At 46.2% G+C, this 20,000-nt stretch overlaps 1 protein-coding gene across 11 annotated transcripts in view; it reads left to right on the top strand.

Moving 5' to 3' along the window:
- Sp1 (transcription factor Sp8) overlaps positions 1–20,000 on the top strand; it is a 611,561-nt gene that overhangs the window by 560,174 nt on the left and 31,387 nt on the right. For 8 of the 11 annotated variants that reach the window (XM_076184971.1, XM_076184975.1, XM_076184980.1 and 5 more), the window contains one exon: positions 5,936–5,968. The exons of the other annotated variants lie outside the window; for them this stretch is intronic. In XM_076184971.1, the coding sequence (XP_076041086.1) occupies positions 5,936–5,968 (33 nt within the window). The remainder of the gene's footprint in view (positions 1–5,935; positions 5,969–20,000) is intronic. 11 annotated transcript variants of the gene reach the window in all.

Here is a 20,000-nt window from a genome sequence, read left to right on the forward strand (position 1 = left end):
CTCTATAATTATCTACATTAAAACAAATTGGCTCGGGCAAGCCATAATGACCCGCATTCAAGAAATGATCGACTTTAGCGGCCTTCCAGATTAAAAAAGGAAAAAAAAAAAAAAAAAAATTAAGACCCACAAGGCTGCCTACCTGCCGAATAAAATCGTCTGGCGACAAAAAATCACTAAAGACAAGTGATTGACATGGTATGACGGTGCGTATAAAAATGTTAAATAAATCTGCTCCCCGCTTCCCTGTATAAAGACTGAAAGCAACCAACCCACAGTTGAATTAAAAACAATTAAAGAGGAAGAACCACTCTAAAGCGTTACATACACAGACACGTCCTGTCCCGCATTGCGTCACACTACAGGTTCTGTTACAAATTGCGTCACACGTCACACATGTTACGTCACACGTCACACATGCATTGCGTCACGTCACAAATGTTACGTCACGTCACACGTCACATGTGTTACGTCACACACGTGTTACGTCACGTCACATATTTTACGTCACACGTCACACGTTTTACGTCACACGTCATACATGTTACATCACGTCACGTCACATGTTACGTCCCACGTCACATGTGTTACGTCACACGTCACACACGTGTTACGTTTCACTTCCAGGCGTTGGGGACGTGTAATACACGCAGGATTACATCCGTAACACGTGAGTCACGGAGCGATCAAACTGTGTCATCCGAAACATCCTGCTGGTCCACTTTAAAACACACACACGAGGTTCTTTGTTGGTTAAAGAAAAGGTTATAAAGCGGCCCATACACGATCAATTATATTGCGCAATTTCATTGTCAATACTCTGAATTGACAATTAAATTGCGCAATATAATTGATCGTGTATGGGCCGCTTAAGACTTAAGTTAAATCACGTTTAGGTTAGAAATCGGTAATAGTAATACCGTCACTGTTATGATACTATTACTATTACTACTAATAGTACTTTTAAATTATCATTAGAATTAGTATTATTAGTAGTAATAGTAGTAGTACTAGTCACTGTAATTGTACTCGTGTCATAGGAACAGATAGGATAGTTCATTGCAGGTCCACGTAAGTCCCCCCAATTCCCCATTTGGACCCTAACCTCTTTGGACCCAAATTTCATGTTCAACGTGGCCTCCACATGCAGAATAACCCCTCCACGGCCCAAATGGACCCCTCTACATGTATTTTGGACCCTTATATGTGCAATTTGGACCCCTGTTTGTGTAATTTGAATCCCTGTTTGTGTAATTTGGATCCCTGTTTTGTGCAATTTGGACCCATGTTTGTGCAATTTCGACCCCTGTGGGGCAATGTGGACCCTTATGCAATTTGGACCCCTGTATGTGCAATGTGGACCCTTGTTTATGTAATGTGGACACTTGTTTGTGTAATTTGGATCCCTGTTTGTGCAATTTGGACCCATGTTTGTGCAATTTGGACCTCTGGGGTGCAATGTGGACCCATATGTAATTTGGATCCCTGTATGTGCAATGTGAACCCTTGTTTATGTAATGTGGACACTTGTTTGTGCAATATGGACCCCTGTATGTGCAATGTGGACCCCTGTTTGTGCAATTCGGACCCTTATGCAATTTGGACCCCTGTATGTGCAATGTGGACCCTTGTATGTGCAATTAAGACCCTATCTATGCGGCAGGCAATTTCATTCGTTTTCAAGTAGACCATGCGCAGTTGTTTCACTCGTAAGTACTACAGTAGATGATGTTCCCTTAGGATCTGTGGGTAGCTAGTATCTTCACCTCGTAGATTTGCGACACAAGTTCCTTACGACCTCGTAAGCTTGTTCATATCGTAAATGGTCCACGTAAGGAAACGAGTGTGCTTCCCGGAAGGCTTCTGCCCACTGTGGTACTTAGAAATGAAGCCGAACATACGATCAAGAACGGTCGTAAATAGACTTCAAACATCCTAATCCCGTGATCGTAAGTTCAGGTCGTAAGTTCAGGTCGTAAGTTCGGTCTGTTCAAAAACGTGCTCGTAACTCGTGTTGCAACGACTCGTGTTGCATGCAACGCAGGATGCGTAAGAAATGCACAATGTACATGTTGCGCTGCAACACAGATCCTACACGTACAACATAAGTCCCTGTACAAATGTACGTACAATGTTGTACACTGTGTACGTGCAACGCAAACCATTACATGTGCAATACACTAGTAGAGCTTCACCACGAATCCTACCCCCTTCTCTCACTCCCTTCTTCCTCCCTCCCTCCCTCCCTCCCTCTTCCCTCCTTCTTCCCTCCCTCTTCCCTCCTCCCTTTTCTCCACAACGAAGTTTTAACGTCTTGAAGTCCTTGGCGAACTCTACATAGTTTGTTCTGGTTTGAGCCAGACTGTTTCTTGCAGCTGAGCGAACGCTGTATGATATGGCTTCACTTGGTGTCTGACGTCCAACAAGTTAAATAAACACTTTTTTTTTTCAACTAAAATAAAATCATCAATTCCTTCAGTAATGTGACAGGCCCTCCCCTCCCCTTCCAGATGAATAGAATACTTGTGTTAGCCATAATAAAATATGTGATGTACATCACCGCGGAAGAATCAAATGTAGCATAACTATGACACCTGAGGGTTCAAGACTTCCCCCCTAAGTGATTTAAGTCATTTGTCAACAAAGACTCGACAGACACAAAGCTTGAGTTACTCTTGAGTTATCTTTAGTCAGGAAGCCGTACTTTAGTTGAATTAAATCCACCCAGACTAACCAGAAGAAAATGTACAAAGTTGGGACGGTTAAGTGAGAGGGAAAGGAGTACGTGTAGAGGTATCACCCGTTACAGAGGAGGTAGACTGTAACAGGTACCCGTTACAGAAGAGGTAGCTTGTAACAGGTACCACCCGTTACAGAAGAGGTAGGTTGTAACAGGTACCACCCGTTACAGAAGAGGTAGGCTGTAACAGGTACCATCCGTTACAGAGGAGATTAGCTGTAACAGGTATCACCCGTTACAGAGGAGGTAGACTGTAACAGGTACCACTCCTTACAGAAGAGCTAGGTTGTAACAGGTACCATCCGTTACAGAGGAGATTAGCTGTAACAGGTATCACCCATTACAGAGGAGGTAGACTGTAACAGGTACCACTCGTTACAGAGGAGATTAGCTGTAACAGATATCACCCATTAAAGAATAGGTAGACTGTAACAGGTACCACTCGTTACAGAAGAGGTAGGTTGTAACAGGTACCATCCGTTACAGAGGAGATTAGCTATAACGGGTATCACCCGTTACGGAAGAGGTAGGAAGTAATAGGTACCCGTTACAGAAGAGGTAGGTTGTAACAGGTACCATCCGTTACAGAGGAGATTAGCTGTAACAGGAATCATCCGTGTCGGAAGAGGTAGGAAATAATAGGCGCCACCCGTTTCAGGAGCAGATTGGCTGTAACAGGTGCCACCCGTTACAGAGATATAGGCTGTAACAGGTATCACCCGTTACAGAAGAGAGGCTATAATCTCTTATACCACAGTAGCGAACCTAATTGGTCCACCAGAATACAAAGAATTGTGATTGATGGATATCCTCGGTTTACGCCGACAGAACAAATCGCTCTACGGGTCCGGAGGGCGCAAATGCCCTACAGCTACAAACATCAGATACAGCTGATAAGATAACCCCGATAATGTAACATCCTCGTAGATGACAGCGGTACATGTAAACACGCAAACATGATCTTTCACATCAAGGGCGGAGTTAGGGGCCATTGACCTCAGATGGATATAATGGTCTGCCGAGAGCCTGAATGAAGTTTCAATGGGTTGAGACTTCTTTATGTTCCAAGGCCTCCTCCCCCTCCCCACCCTCACTCTCTACGGTGGAAGTATATCGTCTGGACTTGGCCAGAATGAAATATATAAGGTTTGGCACAATTCAGGAATTGTATAGACAAATCTTAATAATTTCTTTCCTCCTCCTCCTCCCCTTCTCTCTCTCTCTCTCTCTCTCTCTCTCTCTCTCTCTCTCTCTCTCTCTCTCTCTCTCTCTCTCTCTCTCTCTCTCTCTCTCTCTCTCTCGGACGAGAGCTCATCTCTGTGTTTGTGTATGATTCACCATAGTCTTGGATCATGTGGTGGACTCATGATCGACAGCTATTACCCTTCCAAATGAGATCTCAGCTCGTGTGTGTGTATACGTGTGTGTGTGTGTGTGTGTGTGTGTGTGTGTGTGTGTGTGTGTGTATGTGTGTGTGTGTGTGTGCGTGTGCGCCCGCATGTGTGCGTGTGTCTGTATCTTATTTAGTCACGAGTTATATACAACTCTTAGTTCCCACCAACTTAACAATGCGATCATCATCGTGTAGTATGTGACTCTTCTCCGCGCACTTGTGCCCTGCAGATGTCGAGGCCTAACACCTCTTGTGTAACACAACCTTTGGTCTCAGAACACCTGCATAACCTAACACCTCCGCTACGTAGGTGGCGGGGGCGGGGAGCGGTTCTTAACTTAAAATCGCCTTAGAGGTTAGGTGGAACTAATACAGAGTTTTGTTAAAGGGATCGAGAGGGTTAACCTCCTCATTCCGCACTTTGAGGGTTAACTTTGTGAGGAACAAGGGAAAGGTTAACACGCTTTTATAGGGGAAACCGAGTTAACTATTGAGTTAACCCATTAATTAGTATTTTTCTGTTTGAATAGAATAGAATGAAAGTAGCCATATTAGAAGTCTTGACTGTAAAATAAAAAATCAGCCTACTGCTTCCGATGGTGGACCACAGAGACGAATAAAATCGTCTGGCGACAGATAGGTTAAAGGAAAAGTAGCATCCGGTAAGAAAGGGGATAATGAGATTTGAGGAGTCGGTCAACTAAAGAGGGTGATTGAAGTTTCGAAATTGGATGAAACAGCTCTATCACTGGGACTCGAACCTTAGCCTTTTCATCACCAGACAAAAATGCTAACGCCCGTCGTAGCGTGATTGGTTCCGTCCGTATAAAGCAACGCACAATCCAGGGTTCGAGTCCCGGAGGTAGAGCTGCAAAGAGGGTAAATATAGCGTGACCAGACACTCAGCCTACAAATATACGAAAGTGACGTGCATGACAGGACTTTCAGACAGGAACTTGTATCTGACAGTCCAGCTGACATTTTTGCCTTCCTGAGAGGTCGATGGTGGCCGAGGGGTTGGCATGCTCGGCTTGTGGGTTTGAGTTTTAACTTTTAAGTTAACATTGCAGTGAGGTGAATGACCCTTGAAATGTCCCCAGGTTCCTTCCCCGTGTTTGCTTTAGCTGACAACAAGTGAAAAATAACTGGTAGAAACGTTAGTAGGAGAGATAGAGCAGGATTGGTCAGAGTCTATGAATACCAAGTCAGCCTACGCGTAGTAAGGCGTGGTTTATTATATGATATCAGTTGAAGTCAGGAATAGAAAATGTAGACAAAAATAGAAGGAAATTGAGCAAGCGGTTGGTCTGGGCTCACAGTCGGATCATTGAGGATGAACATCCACTCACGGTTTGTTATCGTTGTGGACATTTCACCCGAACATCCACTCACGGTTTGCTATCATTGTGGACATTTCACCCGCGTGTCTGTCCTTGTGGTCAAATGTCGCACCATATACACACAGCATGGACAGATATAGACTTCGGATATCAGGTCAGGTGAGGTCAGAGCTCATAGTCTTCGAGGTTCCGCTCCTGTTCCTCTTGGTACGAGTTGTGGAGTGAGCTGACTTGGTACTAGTAGTAGTAGACCTTTGTTTTGGTATCAGGTATGTTCGTACAGAAATTTCAGACCCAAGACAAGACCGGCTAACGACGTTATATCGTCCCAAGAGAGGAAAGAATTCCACATTCTGTAACACTGTTTCTGTTGACAGGTCCTCACCCTTCACGAGAACAGCTGCTAAAAAAAATGAATTCTGTTGCGTTCAGCATCCTGTAACATTGTTTCTGTCATTTCAGTGGAAGGCGTCACAGACATCGGCGGCAGCCCAAGTAAGATCTTCAAACGCGTCTTTTATTTATTCTAGAATGTTCCTTTTGTACTAGATTGTTCCTCATCCTAACGCGTCTGCATTCCTAGAAAGTTGCTACTTCGGGTCCATCTATATTAGTTCCTACTTCGAGTGTGTGTGTATTCCTGGAGAATTGTTTCTTCTAAAGCGTCTGTATTCCTTCTAGAATGTTTCCCTTTAATCTCCACGTAGACCTGATCCTTAGGCCAATGAATCCTTTAGTTAAGACGTTTGGGAATTAAGGAGACAAAGCCTTTGGGACTCGACCACGGGACCTCGAAGTAAGAGTGAGCGAATATGTGTGTGTGTGTGTGTGTGTGTGTGTGTGTGTGTGTGTGTGTGTGTGTGTGTGTAATGTGTGTGAGATTCATCACTGTCTTGGATCACGTGTTGGACTTGTGATCGACAGCTACTCCCCCACGGATGAGAGCTTAGAGATCATATATGGCCCGATCTATGGGTAGTGTGTGTGTGTGTGTGTATGTGTGTGTGTGTGTATTTGTAGGGTGAAGTGGTGTAATTTCTTACTCAATTTGAAGTCCCGAGTTTAAATCTCTATTAATTTACCTTGCGATTCATAGTTATCGTATTCTTAGTCACCAACTTGTGTCGCCTCGAAAATACAGCACTTTTGATACAACTGCGACTAAATGCGTTACAATTGTCACAAAATCTCCTGACGCACTTGTGTTGACGTAATACGTCACTGATTAACGCACTTACGTCAGTATCTCACAACGACGTTAATTCCTTTGTTAAGGTGACGTCCCCTGACCTGAGCAGATATCTAACGCTAACCAGAATAAAATATGTAGTTTACAGTCAAGTAAAGCCAAGTTTCATTGATAGTATACTATATTCAGGCGTCTATACATTCCTTTACGTAGTGTTCAATTACAGGAAATTTTCGTTCAACAGTTCCATATGCAAATGAACAATCATAGAGTATTCAGTATTTGAGCCAGATAGTAAACAGACTAAAATCAAATTTACCAGTCAGTTAGACTCCGCCCACCTCCTATGACGTGAAACTACAGCGCCACCGTGATTGGTGACGAAAATGACTGTAGCCAATGGGGTGCGACTTCTAGCTCACGTGACTAATTAGATGCTAAGTATATTCCGATAAACGTCAACAACAGTACATTGGCTCTTCTAGATTTCCGTTATAGGGAAATAGTTGTATGCCTATTAGATGTATTATGGACTCCCAGCATTTTGTTTCACATTTCTTAATATATCTTTACCAGAATCCCTGTAGTTTCTATAACTATTCTAAGAGTTGCCTGCAGATTCCTAGTCGATTTCCTATGTTGCGTCTCCAGTTTTCCATCATTTTCTAATTTCAGTTACTAAAAGTGTTAGATATTCCTATATAGTTCTTGAGTTATCCCGAACTATAGATAGTATATATATATATATATATATATATATATATATATATATATATATATATATATATATATATATATATATATATATATGGTTACCGTTTCTGTGGTCTCATGCTCCGTGAGCATTCCCTCAGTCCCTCTATGCTCCCTTTTGGTTGGGTCAGATCCATGAGCATATTCTGTATATGCTCTTGTAGATGTGTACGTGTTTGTGGTTGAGAACTTATAATCGCCGCAAGGGTCTTGCGTGGTCCGGTGGCTTGTTTCCCGTTCCCGGTATGAGTAAGCGACCATAAGCGTCCCCCGTCTCCTGAAGGAGGGTCGGGGGTTCCTCTTGGATGAATAAAATCACCTGGCGACAGCCAGTACGGGTTCGAATCCCGGTCAAAGTGTTGAAACGTGTTTAAGCTTCAGACTCCTTAATGGACGTTGTGGGTCTTCCTTCTGGATGTCGACAGGTGATTTTATTAAAATGAATGGTACAATCGGGAACCAGTTTTGTTCCAAGACCATCCCTCATATGAATGGAATGTTTAGGCGTCATCGAGTTGAAGAGGTGACATCAGTGTGTGTGTGTGTGTGTGTGTGTGTGTGTGTGTGTGTATGTATGCACACGTACGTATGCGTACACACATGTGCACGCGGATGTATTTCACAGGTGTGACAGTGAAGCACAATTGTTCGATTTTTTCCGGGAAAAATGATAGTCGTTTATTCTTATCGTGTGTGTGTGTGTGTGTGTGTGTGTGTGTGTGTGTGTGTGTGTGTGTGTGTGTGTGTGTGTGTGTGTGTGTGTGTGTGTGTGTGTGTGTGGACGCGCTCGCCTCGGTCCATCACACAGGTTTACATTCATGTTTGTATATGAACACAATGTTGTGGAAGTTATATATGTTGGGGATGAGGATTCTTTGGCGCAGTGTACCTGCTTGAGTAATGGCACCTCTTCCACCCTCTTCTCCTCTCCTCCTCCACCTCCACCTCGGCCTCCATTCTCTCTCTCTCACTCGCCTTCGTTTCCACTTTTACTTTCTATGACTCAGTTTTAACATTTAAGTCTCTCAGTCACTGGATAAGTCTCTCTCTCTCTCTCTCTCTCTCTCTCTCTCTCTCTCTCTCTCTCTCTCTCTCACACACACACACACACACACACACACACACACACACACACACACACCTACACAACTCATGGCGCAGTGGTAGGGTTTCCGGCTGCCACTACGGCGATCCGGGTTCGAATCCCGCCCAGGGCTGAAATAATTTCAGTATCGCTGCGCTACGAGTCGTTACTCCAACTCTCGTGGGCGGGGAGTTAGGGGTGTGTGTGCGTGTAAGGACACAACATTACCCACAGATAGGTCATATATGAGCTCTAAGCTCTCTTCCGGGAGGGAAATAGCTGTCGATCACGAGTTCAACACGTGGTCCAAGACCATGGTGAATCACGCACACGCTGCGTATGTTCCCCTCACATGTGGTGATATTGAGGTTGTTTGTTGGTCACGGGTTTTAGGAGATAGGGAACCCGGAACCATTCTTCTAGCTGCAACGGTCGTCTGTACAACCGATGCCCTACTCGTTACTCGTAAGGGAACAAGGCGGGCCGGTTCCTCGCTTTTATCGCTATCCTGTAGCTCAATGGGGTTGAAAATTAAATTAAATTGATAAGTTAGATCAAATGAATAAATAAATGCGATGAAATTACATGTTTCTGCAGCATTTACGAGTTTTAAAACTATATGTGACTTTCGCATCCACAATTTGGTGTCAAGCAATAATAATAATGATGAGGATGACGATAATGACAACAACGATGATGATGATGCTGATGATGATGACGACAATAATTATGTAGTGTTATGGTTTATCGCAGAATAGAAATACATTTGTAAGTTGAAGTTCTGACACTACATATTTTTCTAATACAAAGGTAATTCAAACTTTGAATCTGGATAGAGTATGGGAAAGGCTTTATAATCGGGCCTGCACAAATTAGGAATGTGGCACGTTAGACTAGGTTACCGTTCCATAAGTACGAAGCCTTGGAACGTCCAGAGACTAAAGATGGCTTCCATTCACCCCGGATGTCCAAGTTCAAAGAATGTTACGGGTTCCAGTTAATCGTCTCCAGGCGTACCCTCCACATGTACTTACGTGTGTGGTGTAACCATGGTTTTGGACCACGTGTTGGACTCGTGATCGACAGCTATTTCCCTCCCGGAAGAGAGCTCAGAGCTCATATATGACCGATCCAAGGTTAATACTGTGACCTTACACGCACACACACACCCTAACTCCCCGCCCGCGAGAGTTGGATTAACGACTCGCAGTGCAGCGATACTGAAATTATTTCAGCCCTGGGCGGGATTCGAACCCGGACCACCGTAGTGGCGGCCGGAAACCCTACCACTGCGCCACGAGTTGTGTAGGTATGTGTGTGTGTGTGTTCGTGTGTACGTGCGCGTACGTGTGCGTGCGTTGTGCATGCATATAAAGTGTAGCAACACGGTGGCCAATAGAATCTCATAAGCTATAGTGTACGGGACCCTGAGGTTGAGGAAAAGACGCGGCCCTCCCTTTACGCCTCAGCTTCGGGCCTCACTTCGGCCTCGCCGCGTGGAATTGCCGAGCAGGCGCAAGTCGAGTCGTACGCATGCGCAGGCCGGGCCCCGCGGGGTTCCCAGGGGCCCTGGGAGCTCCCCTTGGGCAAGGGCATGCGGTCATGTCCTGGTGGTACAAGACATAACCGAACCGTGAATTACCATACCAGGAAGAACGGGAGGACTAGGTATAATCGTTTGTTGTCTCAAGTATTGTGAACACAATTTCTGTTCTATGGGAGGGAGGGAAGGCAAAGGAAGGAAGGAAGGAAGGAGGGAAGGGGAAGAAGAGTGGTGATAGTAATAGATGGGCATTCTATCCTTTCAACTAAATAGATGAATTATATTTTTTCTGATATATCAGGTATTGTTGTACACACGAGTAAAGTTTGCAGTAATGTGCCTTTGCAAATGTGAGGAAATGGAGTTGGGAAGGAGAGACGAAAGTGTGATGGAAGTCGTTCAGGTCCTTAGTCGGCTTTTACAAGACTCCTTAGAGTGAACTAAGGCAAATAGACTTAATACTGACCAAGGCCGAACGGGTGTTCGTGGAAGTAACGAAGAATGGGAAGAAGAGGAGGAAATGGAGGATGTTAAGTTTGTTCACAAGATATCGCAAATTGAGTAGTGCAGGTCTAAATACGGTTTACTTGAGTGAAGAAGAGAGAGGAAGAGTATGAGGAGGAGGAGGAGGAAGAAGAGGAGGAGGAGGTGGAGGAAGAGGAGGAGGAGGAGGTCGACGACATTCCACTCCGTTCTGGACGTGCCATTCAGCAACTCGACGTTTACGATATTGTTAAATCGTCAACGACGAATCGTCTGATGGGTCGACTGGCGATGTCTTTCGTACAAATGATGACGTGATGTCACCGATTACCCAAGACAAGAGCCAATCAGCGGCTGCCTTTCAACAGTGACCACTCACCTGCTCCAGCTCCTACGCGCATTGCATTGTTGTTGAAGCTACCCCCCCCACCTCTTCTTCCCCCCCAACCTCTTCTCCCCGTCCCCCTCACCACACACACAGACTCTCCCTCACTCTCCCCCCTTCCACCACCACCACCACCAGCGTCGCTGCGTCCATTAACACTCGTTGTCAGAGACGATAATCGAAGCTAGTGTCAATAGAACCTCATAAGTGGATGCCTTGATAAAGGTTCGGTTAATGTGACGGCGTGTGCCTCGTCCCAGGAGGCCAGGCTACCGACACTCGCCTTCCCGCTGCGGCTTGTCGGCGGGCCAGGCGGGCGGTCCAGAACCTCCCTGCATCCTAATCATAGGCATCCTTATCCTCAGCCTCATCCTCATCATCCACGCCAGCCAACGACAGGGGTGGAGGAGGAGGAGGAGGAGGAAGAGGACGAGGAGAGACTGGGTTTATTTCTTATGCAATGTAATAAGGACGTGTACTACAATGTACTACAGTACAAATATTGGGTATTCGTAGGATGACCTGCACTGTGTATGTGTGTGTGTGTGTGTGTGTGAGAGAGAGAGAGAGAGAGAGAGAGAGAGAGAGAGAGAGAGGGAGGGGTGGAATTAAGGCATGTAGATCATGGCGGTGTGATAATAAGCGCATTACCAAAGAACCAAGCTACAAAGTCCTCTGTGAGGGGCACCGTGCTAGCCTCCCGAGAGGGTGTGTGTGTGACTTTTAACCATACCAAAGAACGCGTACAATGGTGCTAAAATAGGTGCCAATATCACCATAACTCTGAGCAACGGCGCTTCAAGAGAAATATGTCATGAGAGAGATGAACATCACCGAATTAACCGAAACTTTAAAAACGTCAAAAAAAGTTATATAGGAGCCATTACGTCGTCACGAAACACTTGTAATAATAGAAATGTTGTGATATACAGCAAATGTGTTTTTTTTTTATGATTAAATGGAGGTACTTTGTGTTCCATTCTATGCATACGTGTTGATTTAGGGCGGCAGTGTTATTCCGAACAGATGTGGTTCACAACTGTGACATGGAAGCTGCAAGTGGTGAGGGGGGGAAGGGGGAGGGGGAGCTGGGGGAGGGGGGAGGGGGAAAGGGGTCAAATGAGAGCAAACCTTTGTTCTTAGTGAAAGACCACAAGTAACTTAACTATTCACTTTAATCTGCTCAACCGATATCGATCATTCGTGTTTATAATTGACAAGACGTTTTAGACATCGTGGCTTGTATTTTCGATATTAAACACAATTGGACATTATAATTGAGGCATTGTGGGAATTAGTATTTTTTTTAACTACATCTTCATCCTCGTCTCCAGGCAAGATCTAATTAAGCTTAGATACATTTGAATTAACCAATTCAAGGGTTAATACGTAGCTAAATAACAGGAAGGGAGGGGGAGGAGGAGGGAAAAACCTTCAGAGATAGTCTCTCTCTCTCTCTCTCTCTCTCTGTGTGTGTGTGTGTGTGTGTGTGTGTTATAAATATGATATACAGGGCCAGTGTAGATATTCTTGGAAATTTGTATATACATTTTCCTTTCGTGTGCTCTCTTTGCAACTCCCAACATCAAAACCATTCCTGCGGAGGCTGAGCATTTGTCATGTTATTACCGTCATTTCTTGAGCCTGTACGCCGCTCTCCTTAATTACCACAACCCCCCACCCACCCTCACCTTCCCTCTCCCCGTCCCCCTCCCCCTCCTCCACCTTTTTTTTTCTTTCAAAAATTATGTACTTTACTCGGCGCCAAGCACGGGGGCCCCAATGCTCTTCTTCCTCCTCCTCTTCTTCCTCCTCCTCTTCCTCCTCCTCCTCTTCCTCCTCCTCCACATTTTTTTTCTTTCAAGAATTATGTACTTTACTCGGAGGCAAGCACGGGGGTCCCAAAGTCTCCTCTTCCTCTTCTTCCTCCTCCTCTTCCTCCTCCTCCTCTTCCTCCTCCCCCTCTTCCTCCACATTTTTTTCAAGAATTACACGGCGGCAAGCACGGGGGGTCCCAATGTCTCCTCTTCCTCTTCCTCTTCCTCCTCCTCCTCTTCCTCTTCCTCCTCTTCCTCCACTTCCTCCCTCTCCTTTCTCCGGCCACTAGCCTCCCCCCCTCCCTCCGCCAAACCTTCAGGGATATGATAATGTTAAGCTAAACCTCGTCCAGTAAAGTAAACAATCTTAGCCCTCGCGAGGTCGGTGGGATCCTGACTGTCACAATTTGAGAGTTCTCTGGTCTTTAGGCACTACATCTCTGGCAGAGATTAACACACACGTGGTGGGACACACACGCCAGACTGTCAGTACGGCGGTACCGGCGGTACTGGGTTCGAATCCTGCCCAGGGCTGAAATTATTTCAGTATCGCTGCGCTTCGAGTCGTTACTCCAACTCTCGTGGGCGGGGAGTTGGGTGTGTGTGTGTGCGTGTAAGGTCTAGCATTACCCATAGATCGGTCATACGAGCTCTGAGCTCTCTTCCGGGAGGGAAACAGCTGTCAATCACGAGTCCAACACGTGATCCAAAGACCAAGGTGAATCACACGCGCGCACACACACACACACACACACACACACACACACACACACACACACACACACACACACACACACACACACACACACACACACACACACATTCACACACACACATTCACTCGTAATTTATGCAGTCTGCCCTTTCCTTAGTATCAACCTGGTGTGGCTGACACTCGATCCCCGGACCGAGCCCAGGCTCTCTTTGCGTCAACTTCAACTGCATTTCCCCCACTTTTTCGCATAAGGAGAGTTGTGACAACCGGCGACTGATCGCCTCCTAGAAGCCAATGACGCACAACGTATCCCACACCCGTACAATACGATATTTCTTCTCATAGAGATTTATGGGAATATCCCAGGATCGTTGCCGGGGAGTGTTGGGGTTGCGGGTGTCCTGTGAGTGGAACTTAAGGGAGTGATTATTGTTGTTTGTGCTCGGGGTGTCCCTGTCGATGGTTATGTATTCCACGGGAGTTGAGAGAGAAAGGGAGAGAGAGAGAGAGAGAGAGAGAAAGAGAGAGAGAGAAAGAAAGAGAGAGAGAGAATAGGCCACAGCGAGGGTATGAGAGCGTCTTCTCGTTGGAGACAATTTCTCTTAAACGTTCGGCCGAACTTCAAACGTTTCGTTGTTACGTCATTCGCCCGCTAGAGGCTTCCTTGGCCTCGGCATGTTTGTGTGTTCTTGTACAAAGGAATAATGAATAGACTCTTCGTTGACAGATAGGTCCTGTTCACACTAGCGGTTTCAGCCGCCGCGGTTTGAACTGCTACTCTTCAAGTAGATTGTATGTTAATAAAAGGCGTTCACACACAACCGCGAAGTTTTTCCTTGACTATGTACTACCGCCGCGGTTTCCGCGCGGTTGAAACCGCTAGTGTGACCAGGGCCGTAGGGTAAAAGGAAAAGTGCCATCCAGTACGGAAGGGATTAGTCGAGATAGCAAACGTTAACCCCCCACAAAAGCTAACGTTTGCTTTGTCATCAAGTTATTGTTGGCTGTGCGAGGATCAAACGTTTGGTTTACTGCAATGCAAGCGAGCTTTTCGGGGAAGGAAACGTTTGATTTCTTGTGCGTCACTGACGAATGTTAAGAAAAATGAAAACGTTTCTTCAAGGTTCAGACCTTCTTGTTCTGATGCAAGACATTTTGAAGTTCTTGAATTATTGTTTGTTTCCTTTTATTATTTATTTATTATCATTATTTATTATTCATCTATTATTATTATTATATTATTATTATGCGAATAAATCACAAAAACACGTGTTTCACAGAATGTGTAATAAAACCACTTGGAAAATAGAATAAAAGGTGACTGAACTTTTTCGTCTATTATAAGACATTTTTAAAGGTCCACCTTTGAAAATGTCTTAAATAGACGAAAACTTTCAGTCACCTTTCATTTTATTTTCCAAGTGGTTTTATTACACATTTAATATTATATATACAATTTTATTCTATTTTCGTTTATTTCATTCTATTTCGTATCTTTTCATTATATTTCATAAATATATCTAGTAATAATTCTTTGTCGATTTCTTGAAAATCACAGTAGACGCGCATTCCATGTTATAGATGTGTTTAAGAGCTACACAAGGTAGATGGTAGTTATAACCTAAAGGTAGATACAGGTATAAGGGTCCAGGTAGTATTGACCTCATCGGTATTAACGAGATGCTGTAGGGCTGTAGGTGTAGCTGTAGGTGTAGCATTGTTGTATTCTGACCGTACTCGAAGGTTGTAGGTTGTAGGTTGTAGGTTGTTGTCTGTGTGTGTGTGTGTGTATTAACAACACCAAGATTGTGACAACTAGGTTCGTTTTACGTAAAAGAAATGTACTTAATCAATTTGTATAGATATTTAAATTGTAGTCGAATTTCCATATGGATTAACTGAGAAACAAATTAGTCTTTTATACAATGATGACCATTTGGTCCATGTTGTCTGAAGACAAAGACTTTAGATATTGAGTGTACATCTATGATAAATGAATCCATTAATTATATGATGACCACTTTGTTGAAATTTTGTCTGACATCGGGCGCTTAAATCACGTGATCAAATGTCTCATCCACTCCACTCCCATCCACCACTCTTTCCCCATATCCATCTTAGCTCCACATGGATGACAATGATAATACATACATACATATACCAAAGGCTCTTTCCCTCTTACACGGGGGGGTAGTCAAAAAGAAGGCATAGAAACCACTCCCACCCATTCCATTCCCTACATATTCCACTCCCCTCCACAAAACCACAACATCCCTCACTACCCCCTCACCACTCACCCCTCCCATGACGTAATAAGACATCACTTGATATCAAAATCTTTTATCACAGAAATAAACCTAACATCGCGTCAAGGTCATTAGCTGTATGAAATAAAATTACAGCGTTAGAAACATTCCTATACAGATAGCTCTCTGGAATACCAAGAAAAGAAAATCTACAACATCCAGAACGAAACGTTCCAAAATCTGGAAACATTCCGAATACCAGAAGGTCTTCCTAACACTCTAGTACATAAGCGAAGAGCGCTCCCATTCCGAATTAAAGAGATTGAACTACACCTTCATTTCCAATCGCGGACATTTCATATTAAATTGTCTTAAACGGAGGCAGACTGTCTGTATCACAACCCGCCCCACACTAGATCCCCCACATTAGCGCCCAACACTAGCAAAAACCCCGCCACCCCCACCCCCCGTCATGTGATATAAAACAGCTCCGTGTTGGGATCATGGGGGCTGGATCAAATCGCTTTGTGCTGTGTTAGTTACGTGCTATGTGTTATAAAATATCTTCCTTATAGACGTGAAGCACGCTCGCCTCCGTGCAACGAGGTAATAACCCAGCTGTTTGCTTGCAGGGTAAGCGGAGGGAGAGGGAGCGAGTCTTACGGTGGTGGCTTTACAAGGGGGCTGAGAGGGGGCTTTGCCTGACGGCTGCAAGAGATCAGGGGACTATGAGGGGCTCTCTGGCGGCTGGAAGATATCAGGGGGCTATAAAGGGTTGCCTGGCGGCTGGAAAAGTTCATCTGGTGGCTGTCAAGAGCAACTTAGGGGCTGAGAGGGGGCTTTGCCTGACGGCTGCAAGAGATCAGGGGACTATGAGGGGCTCTCTGGCGGCTGGAAAATATCAGGGGGCTATAAGGGGCTGCCTGGCGGCTGGAAAAGTTCATCTGGTGGCTGTCAAGAGCAACCTGGGGGCTGAGAGGGGCTTTGCCTGACGGTTGAGAGAGATCAGGGGACTGGGAAGGGCTGCCTGGCGGCTGGAAAAGATCATCTAGTGGATGTTAAGAGCTACCTGGGGGCTTGCAGAGGGCTGGGGAAGTATAGCATTGTGGTGACTTTGATGAGGGGGCTGGAAGAGAGGAGCTGGTGGCTGTGGAAGTCTGTATGATGTTTGTATGTACAATGTGGTGACTGCGGGGTAAATATTGAGGGCTCGTTGTGACCAGTTTATGGTATGTTGGTATTGGTATGGGCGGCTTCTTAAACCTAAGTTTGTTTGAATTGTTTTGGAGGCAACCCGCAAGGAAAAATAAAAAAGTCAAAATAGAAAATTAGCAATAAAAACATTAGTCTACGGTAATTTTAGAATTCTGTAAGAATCTCTCTCTCTCTCTCTCTCTCTCTCTCTCTCTCTCTCTCTCTCTCTCTCTCTAACACACACACACACACCCACCAACACCTACACACACGTCTTGTACACGGTTCGTAGTTTTGTGTGCAATTGTGCAAGCTTAAATTGTGTGTGTATGTGTTTGTGTGTGTGTGTGTGTGTGTGTGTGTGTGTGTGTGTGTGTATACGCGCACTGATTCGAGAATATGTGTATGCTGGCTGTTCTGTTCAGTGATACTGTAAAATTATCAGTAATTAGTGGACATAATTACAGAGAAAGCCTAATAACGCGTTATTTACGTAATAGTTTATGGTTTCCATGGCGACGTTCATGTAATAACCAGCGCCTCTATCCTCGTGTACATTAACGTGTAGAGAATGATGCGTGAGTCTTGTCCATAGGGGTACCGTCAATACCCCTAAAGTGCCGTACGTAATGGTCTAGGAGGCGGGGCGTTGGTGACGTAAAACCGTCTTTTTGTAACGTGTCATTGTGACGTCATGTCGTTGTCTCCAAGAGACAACAATGACGAAATTTAGTGACGTCACGTTAGTTTTGTTTACCTTCGGACAATGACGTCACGTCTTTGTTTACCTTTGACGACATGCGACACTGGTGACGTAGAGTGACGTTAATGACGACCTGAGACGTTTAATGACGTGCCATGACGCTCTGAAACGCTCCTGGAGGAAGGGGGGGTAGGGTGGGGGAACTCCTTGATGGGGGAGGGGGAGGGGGGGAGAGAAAGGCAGTGCGGCGGTGCCTTTGACGGAACCTAGCCGCAAGGTAGTCTACATCGATTGATGGACACCTAGACGCGGGACAATGCACGCCTTCCCCTCTTCCTCCTCCTCCTCCTCTTCCTCCCTCTCCCCCTCTTCCTCCCCCTCCTCCTCTTCCCTCCTCCTCTTCCCTCCTCCTCCACCTCCTCTTCCTCCTCCACCTCCTCTTCCTCCTCCACCTCCTCTTCTTCCCCCTCCCCTCCTCTTCCTCCCCTCCCCTTCTCTTCCTCCCCTCCCCTCCTTTTCCTCCCCCTTCCTCCCCCTCCCTTCCTCTTCCTCCCCCTCCCCTCCTCTTCTTCCCCCTCCCCTCCTCTTCCTCCCCTCTCCTCCTCTTTCTCCCCTTCCTCCCCCTCCCCTCCTCTTTCTCCCCTCCCCCTCATTTTCCTCTTTTTCTTCTTCATGTTCTTCTTACTCTTCCTCTCCCTCCTCCACCTCTTTCCTCTCCAGCTCTTCCTGTCCCGCCTCCTCCGTTTCCTCCTCCTCTTCCTCCCCTCTTCTTCTTCTTCTTCATCTTCTTACTCCTCCTCTCCCTCCTCTACCCCTTTCCTCTCCAGCTGTTCCTGTTCTGCCTGCCCCTTCTCCTCCCCTCCTCCTCCTCCCCCCTACTCCTCCTCCTCCTCCCCCTACTCTTCCATTTTCCTGCCCCCTCCTTCCATCACGCATTTAGATTCTCTCCCCCTATTTCTTTACTCTCTCCGCCCTTTTGAATCATTTCCTCCCCTCCTCCTCCTCCTCCTCCTCCTCCCCTTCCCTCTCTAAGTTTTCCTTCCAACACGGTGTCGTGAGCTATCCATCTTTCTTTTCCTAATTTATTCTCCCTTCATTCATACTCACTTTCCCCCTTCCTCCTTGCCAGCCCCCTCCCCTCCCCCTCCCCCCCTCTCCTTTTCTTTTCATCCTTCTTTTCTGATCTCCCCCTCACTTTATCTCCTCCTCTTCTCCCCCAACCTCCCCCCTCTTCTCCCCCAACCTCCCCCCTCTTCTCCCCCAACCTCCCCCCTCTTCTCCCCCAACCTCCCCCTCTTCTCCCCCAACCTCCCCCTCTTCTCCCCCCCCCAACCTCCCCCTTTCCTGACGGGACCGCCCCTTCCTCTATGTCCCACATTGCCACGTCATTCATTAGGGCACCTTAATCACACCTTTACCTTCACGGCTCCTTCCTCTCCCCCCTTTCCCCCCCTTCCCCCCCATGTCTCCCCTTCCCGTTTCCCTAAGCCAGCCCATCCTTCCTCCTCTTCCGCTTCCCCATTCCCCCCCTTCTCCTCTTCCCGTTTCTCCGAGCCAGTCATACCCTTTTCCCCCCTTCCCCCTATCCCCCCTCTCTCCTCCCCGTTACCCTTAGCCACCCCACCCTTATTCCCCCCTTCCCCTTCTCCCTATTCCCCCCATATCCCTTTCCCGTTACCCTTAGCCAGCCCACCCCTATTTCCCCCTTCCCCTTCCCCCTATTCCCCCCAACTCTCCTTCCCGTTACCCTTAGCCACCCCACTCCTATTTCCCCCCTTCCCCTTCCCCCTATTCCCCCCATCTCCCCTTTCCGTTTCCCCGAGCCAGCCCATCCCTATTTTCCCCCTATTCCCCCCTCCCACCTTTTCTCCTGTTCCTATTCTTCCCTATTTTCTACATTTCCCCCATTCCTATTTTTAACCTCTACTTCTCTTCCTCCTCTTCTTTTCAACGTTGTCTCTTCTCGTTCTTCCTATCTCCCTTCTTCATTGTCTCTCTCAGTCTTCCCTGCGCTCTCTTTCATTGTCTCCTTGTCTCTCGTCTTTTCTCTGTCTCAAACTCTCTCTCCACCATTTCTCCCCACCCCCCGCGAATTCCCAGCTTTTCTCTGCTACCCTTTCCTCCCCAATAATCCATCCTCCTTCCAATATCCCCCCTTTTCGTCTTCCAGTTTATTATATGCCCCCTTCCACCTCGTTTCATATCCTCTTCCCCCCCCCCGTCAACCAACGTTTTGGTCCTCCAATATTCCCCCCCCCCGCTTTCATATCCCCCCGATCACGATTATTCTTCCCCCAGTTTTTACTCTGATGCCCCCACCTCGTGACTCCCTTTTCCCCTAAAAAATTTCACCTTTTACTTTTTCTTCCCCCCTAAAATTTCACTGCTCCCGTTTTCTTCGCCCTAAGATTTTAC

This window comes from Oratosquilla oratoria, chromosome 5, assembly GCF_046742065.1.
Source record: "Oratosquilla oratoria isolate Oo_2021 chromosome 5, ASM4674206v1, whole genome shotgun sequence".
Classification (NCBI taxonomy): Eukaryota; Metazoa; Arthropoda; class Malacostraca; order Stomatopoda; family Squillidae; genus Oratosquilla; species Oratosquilla oratoria.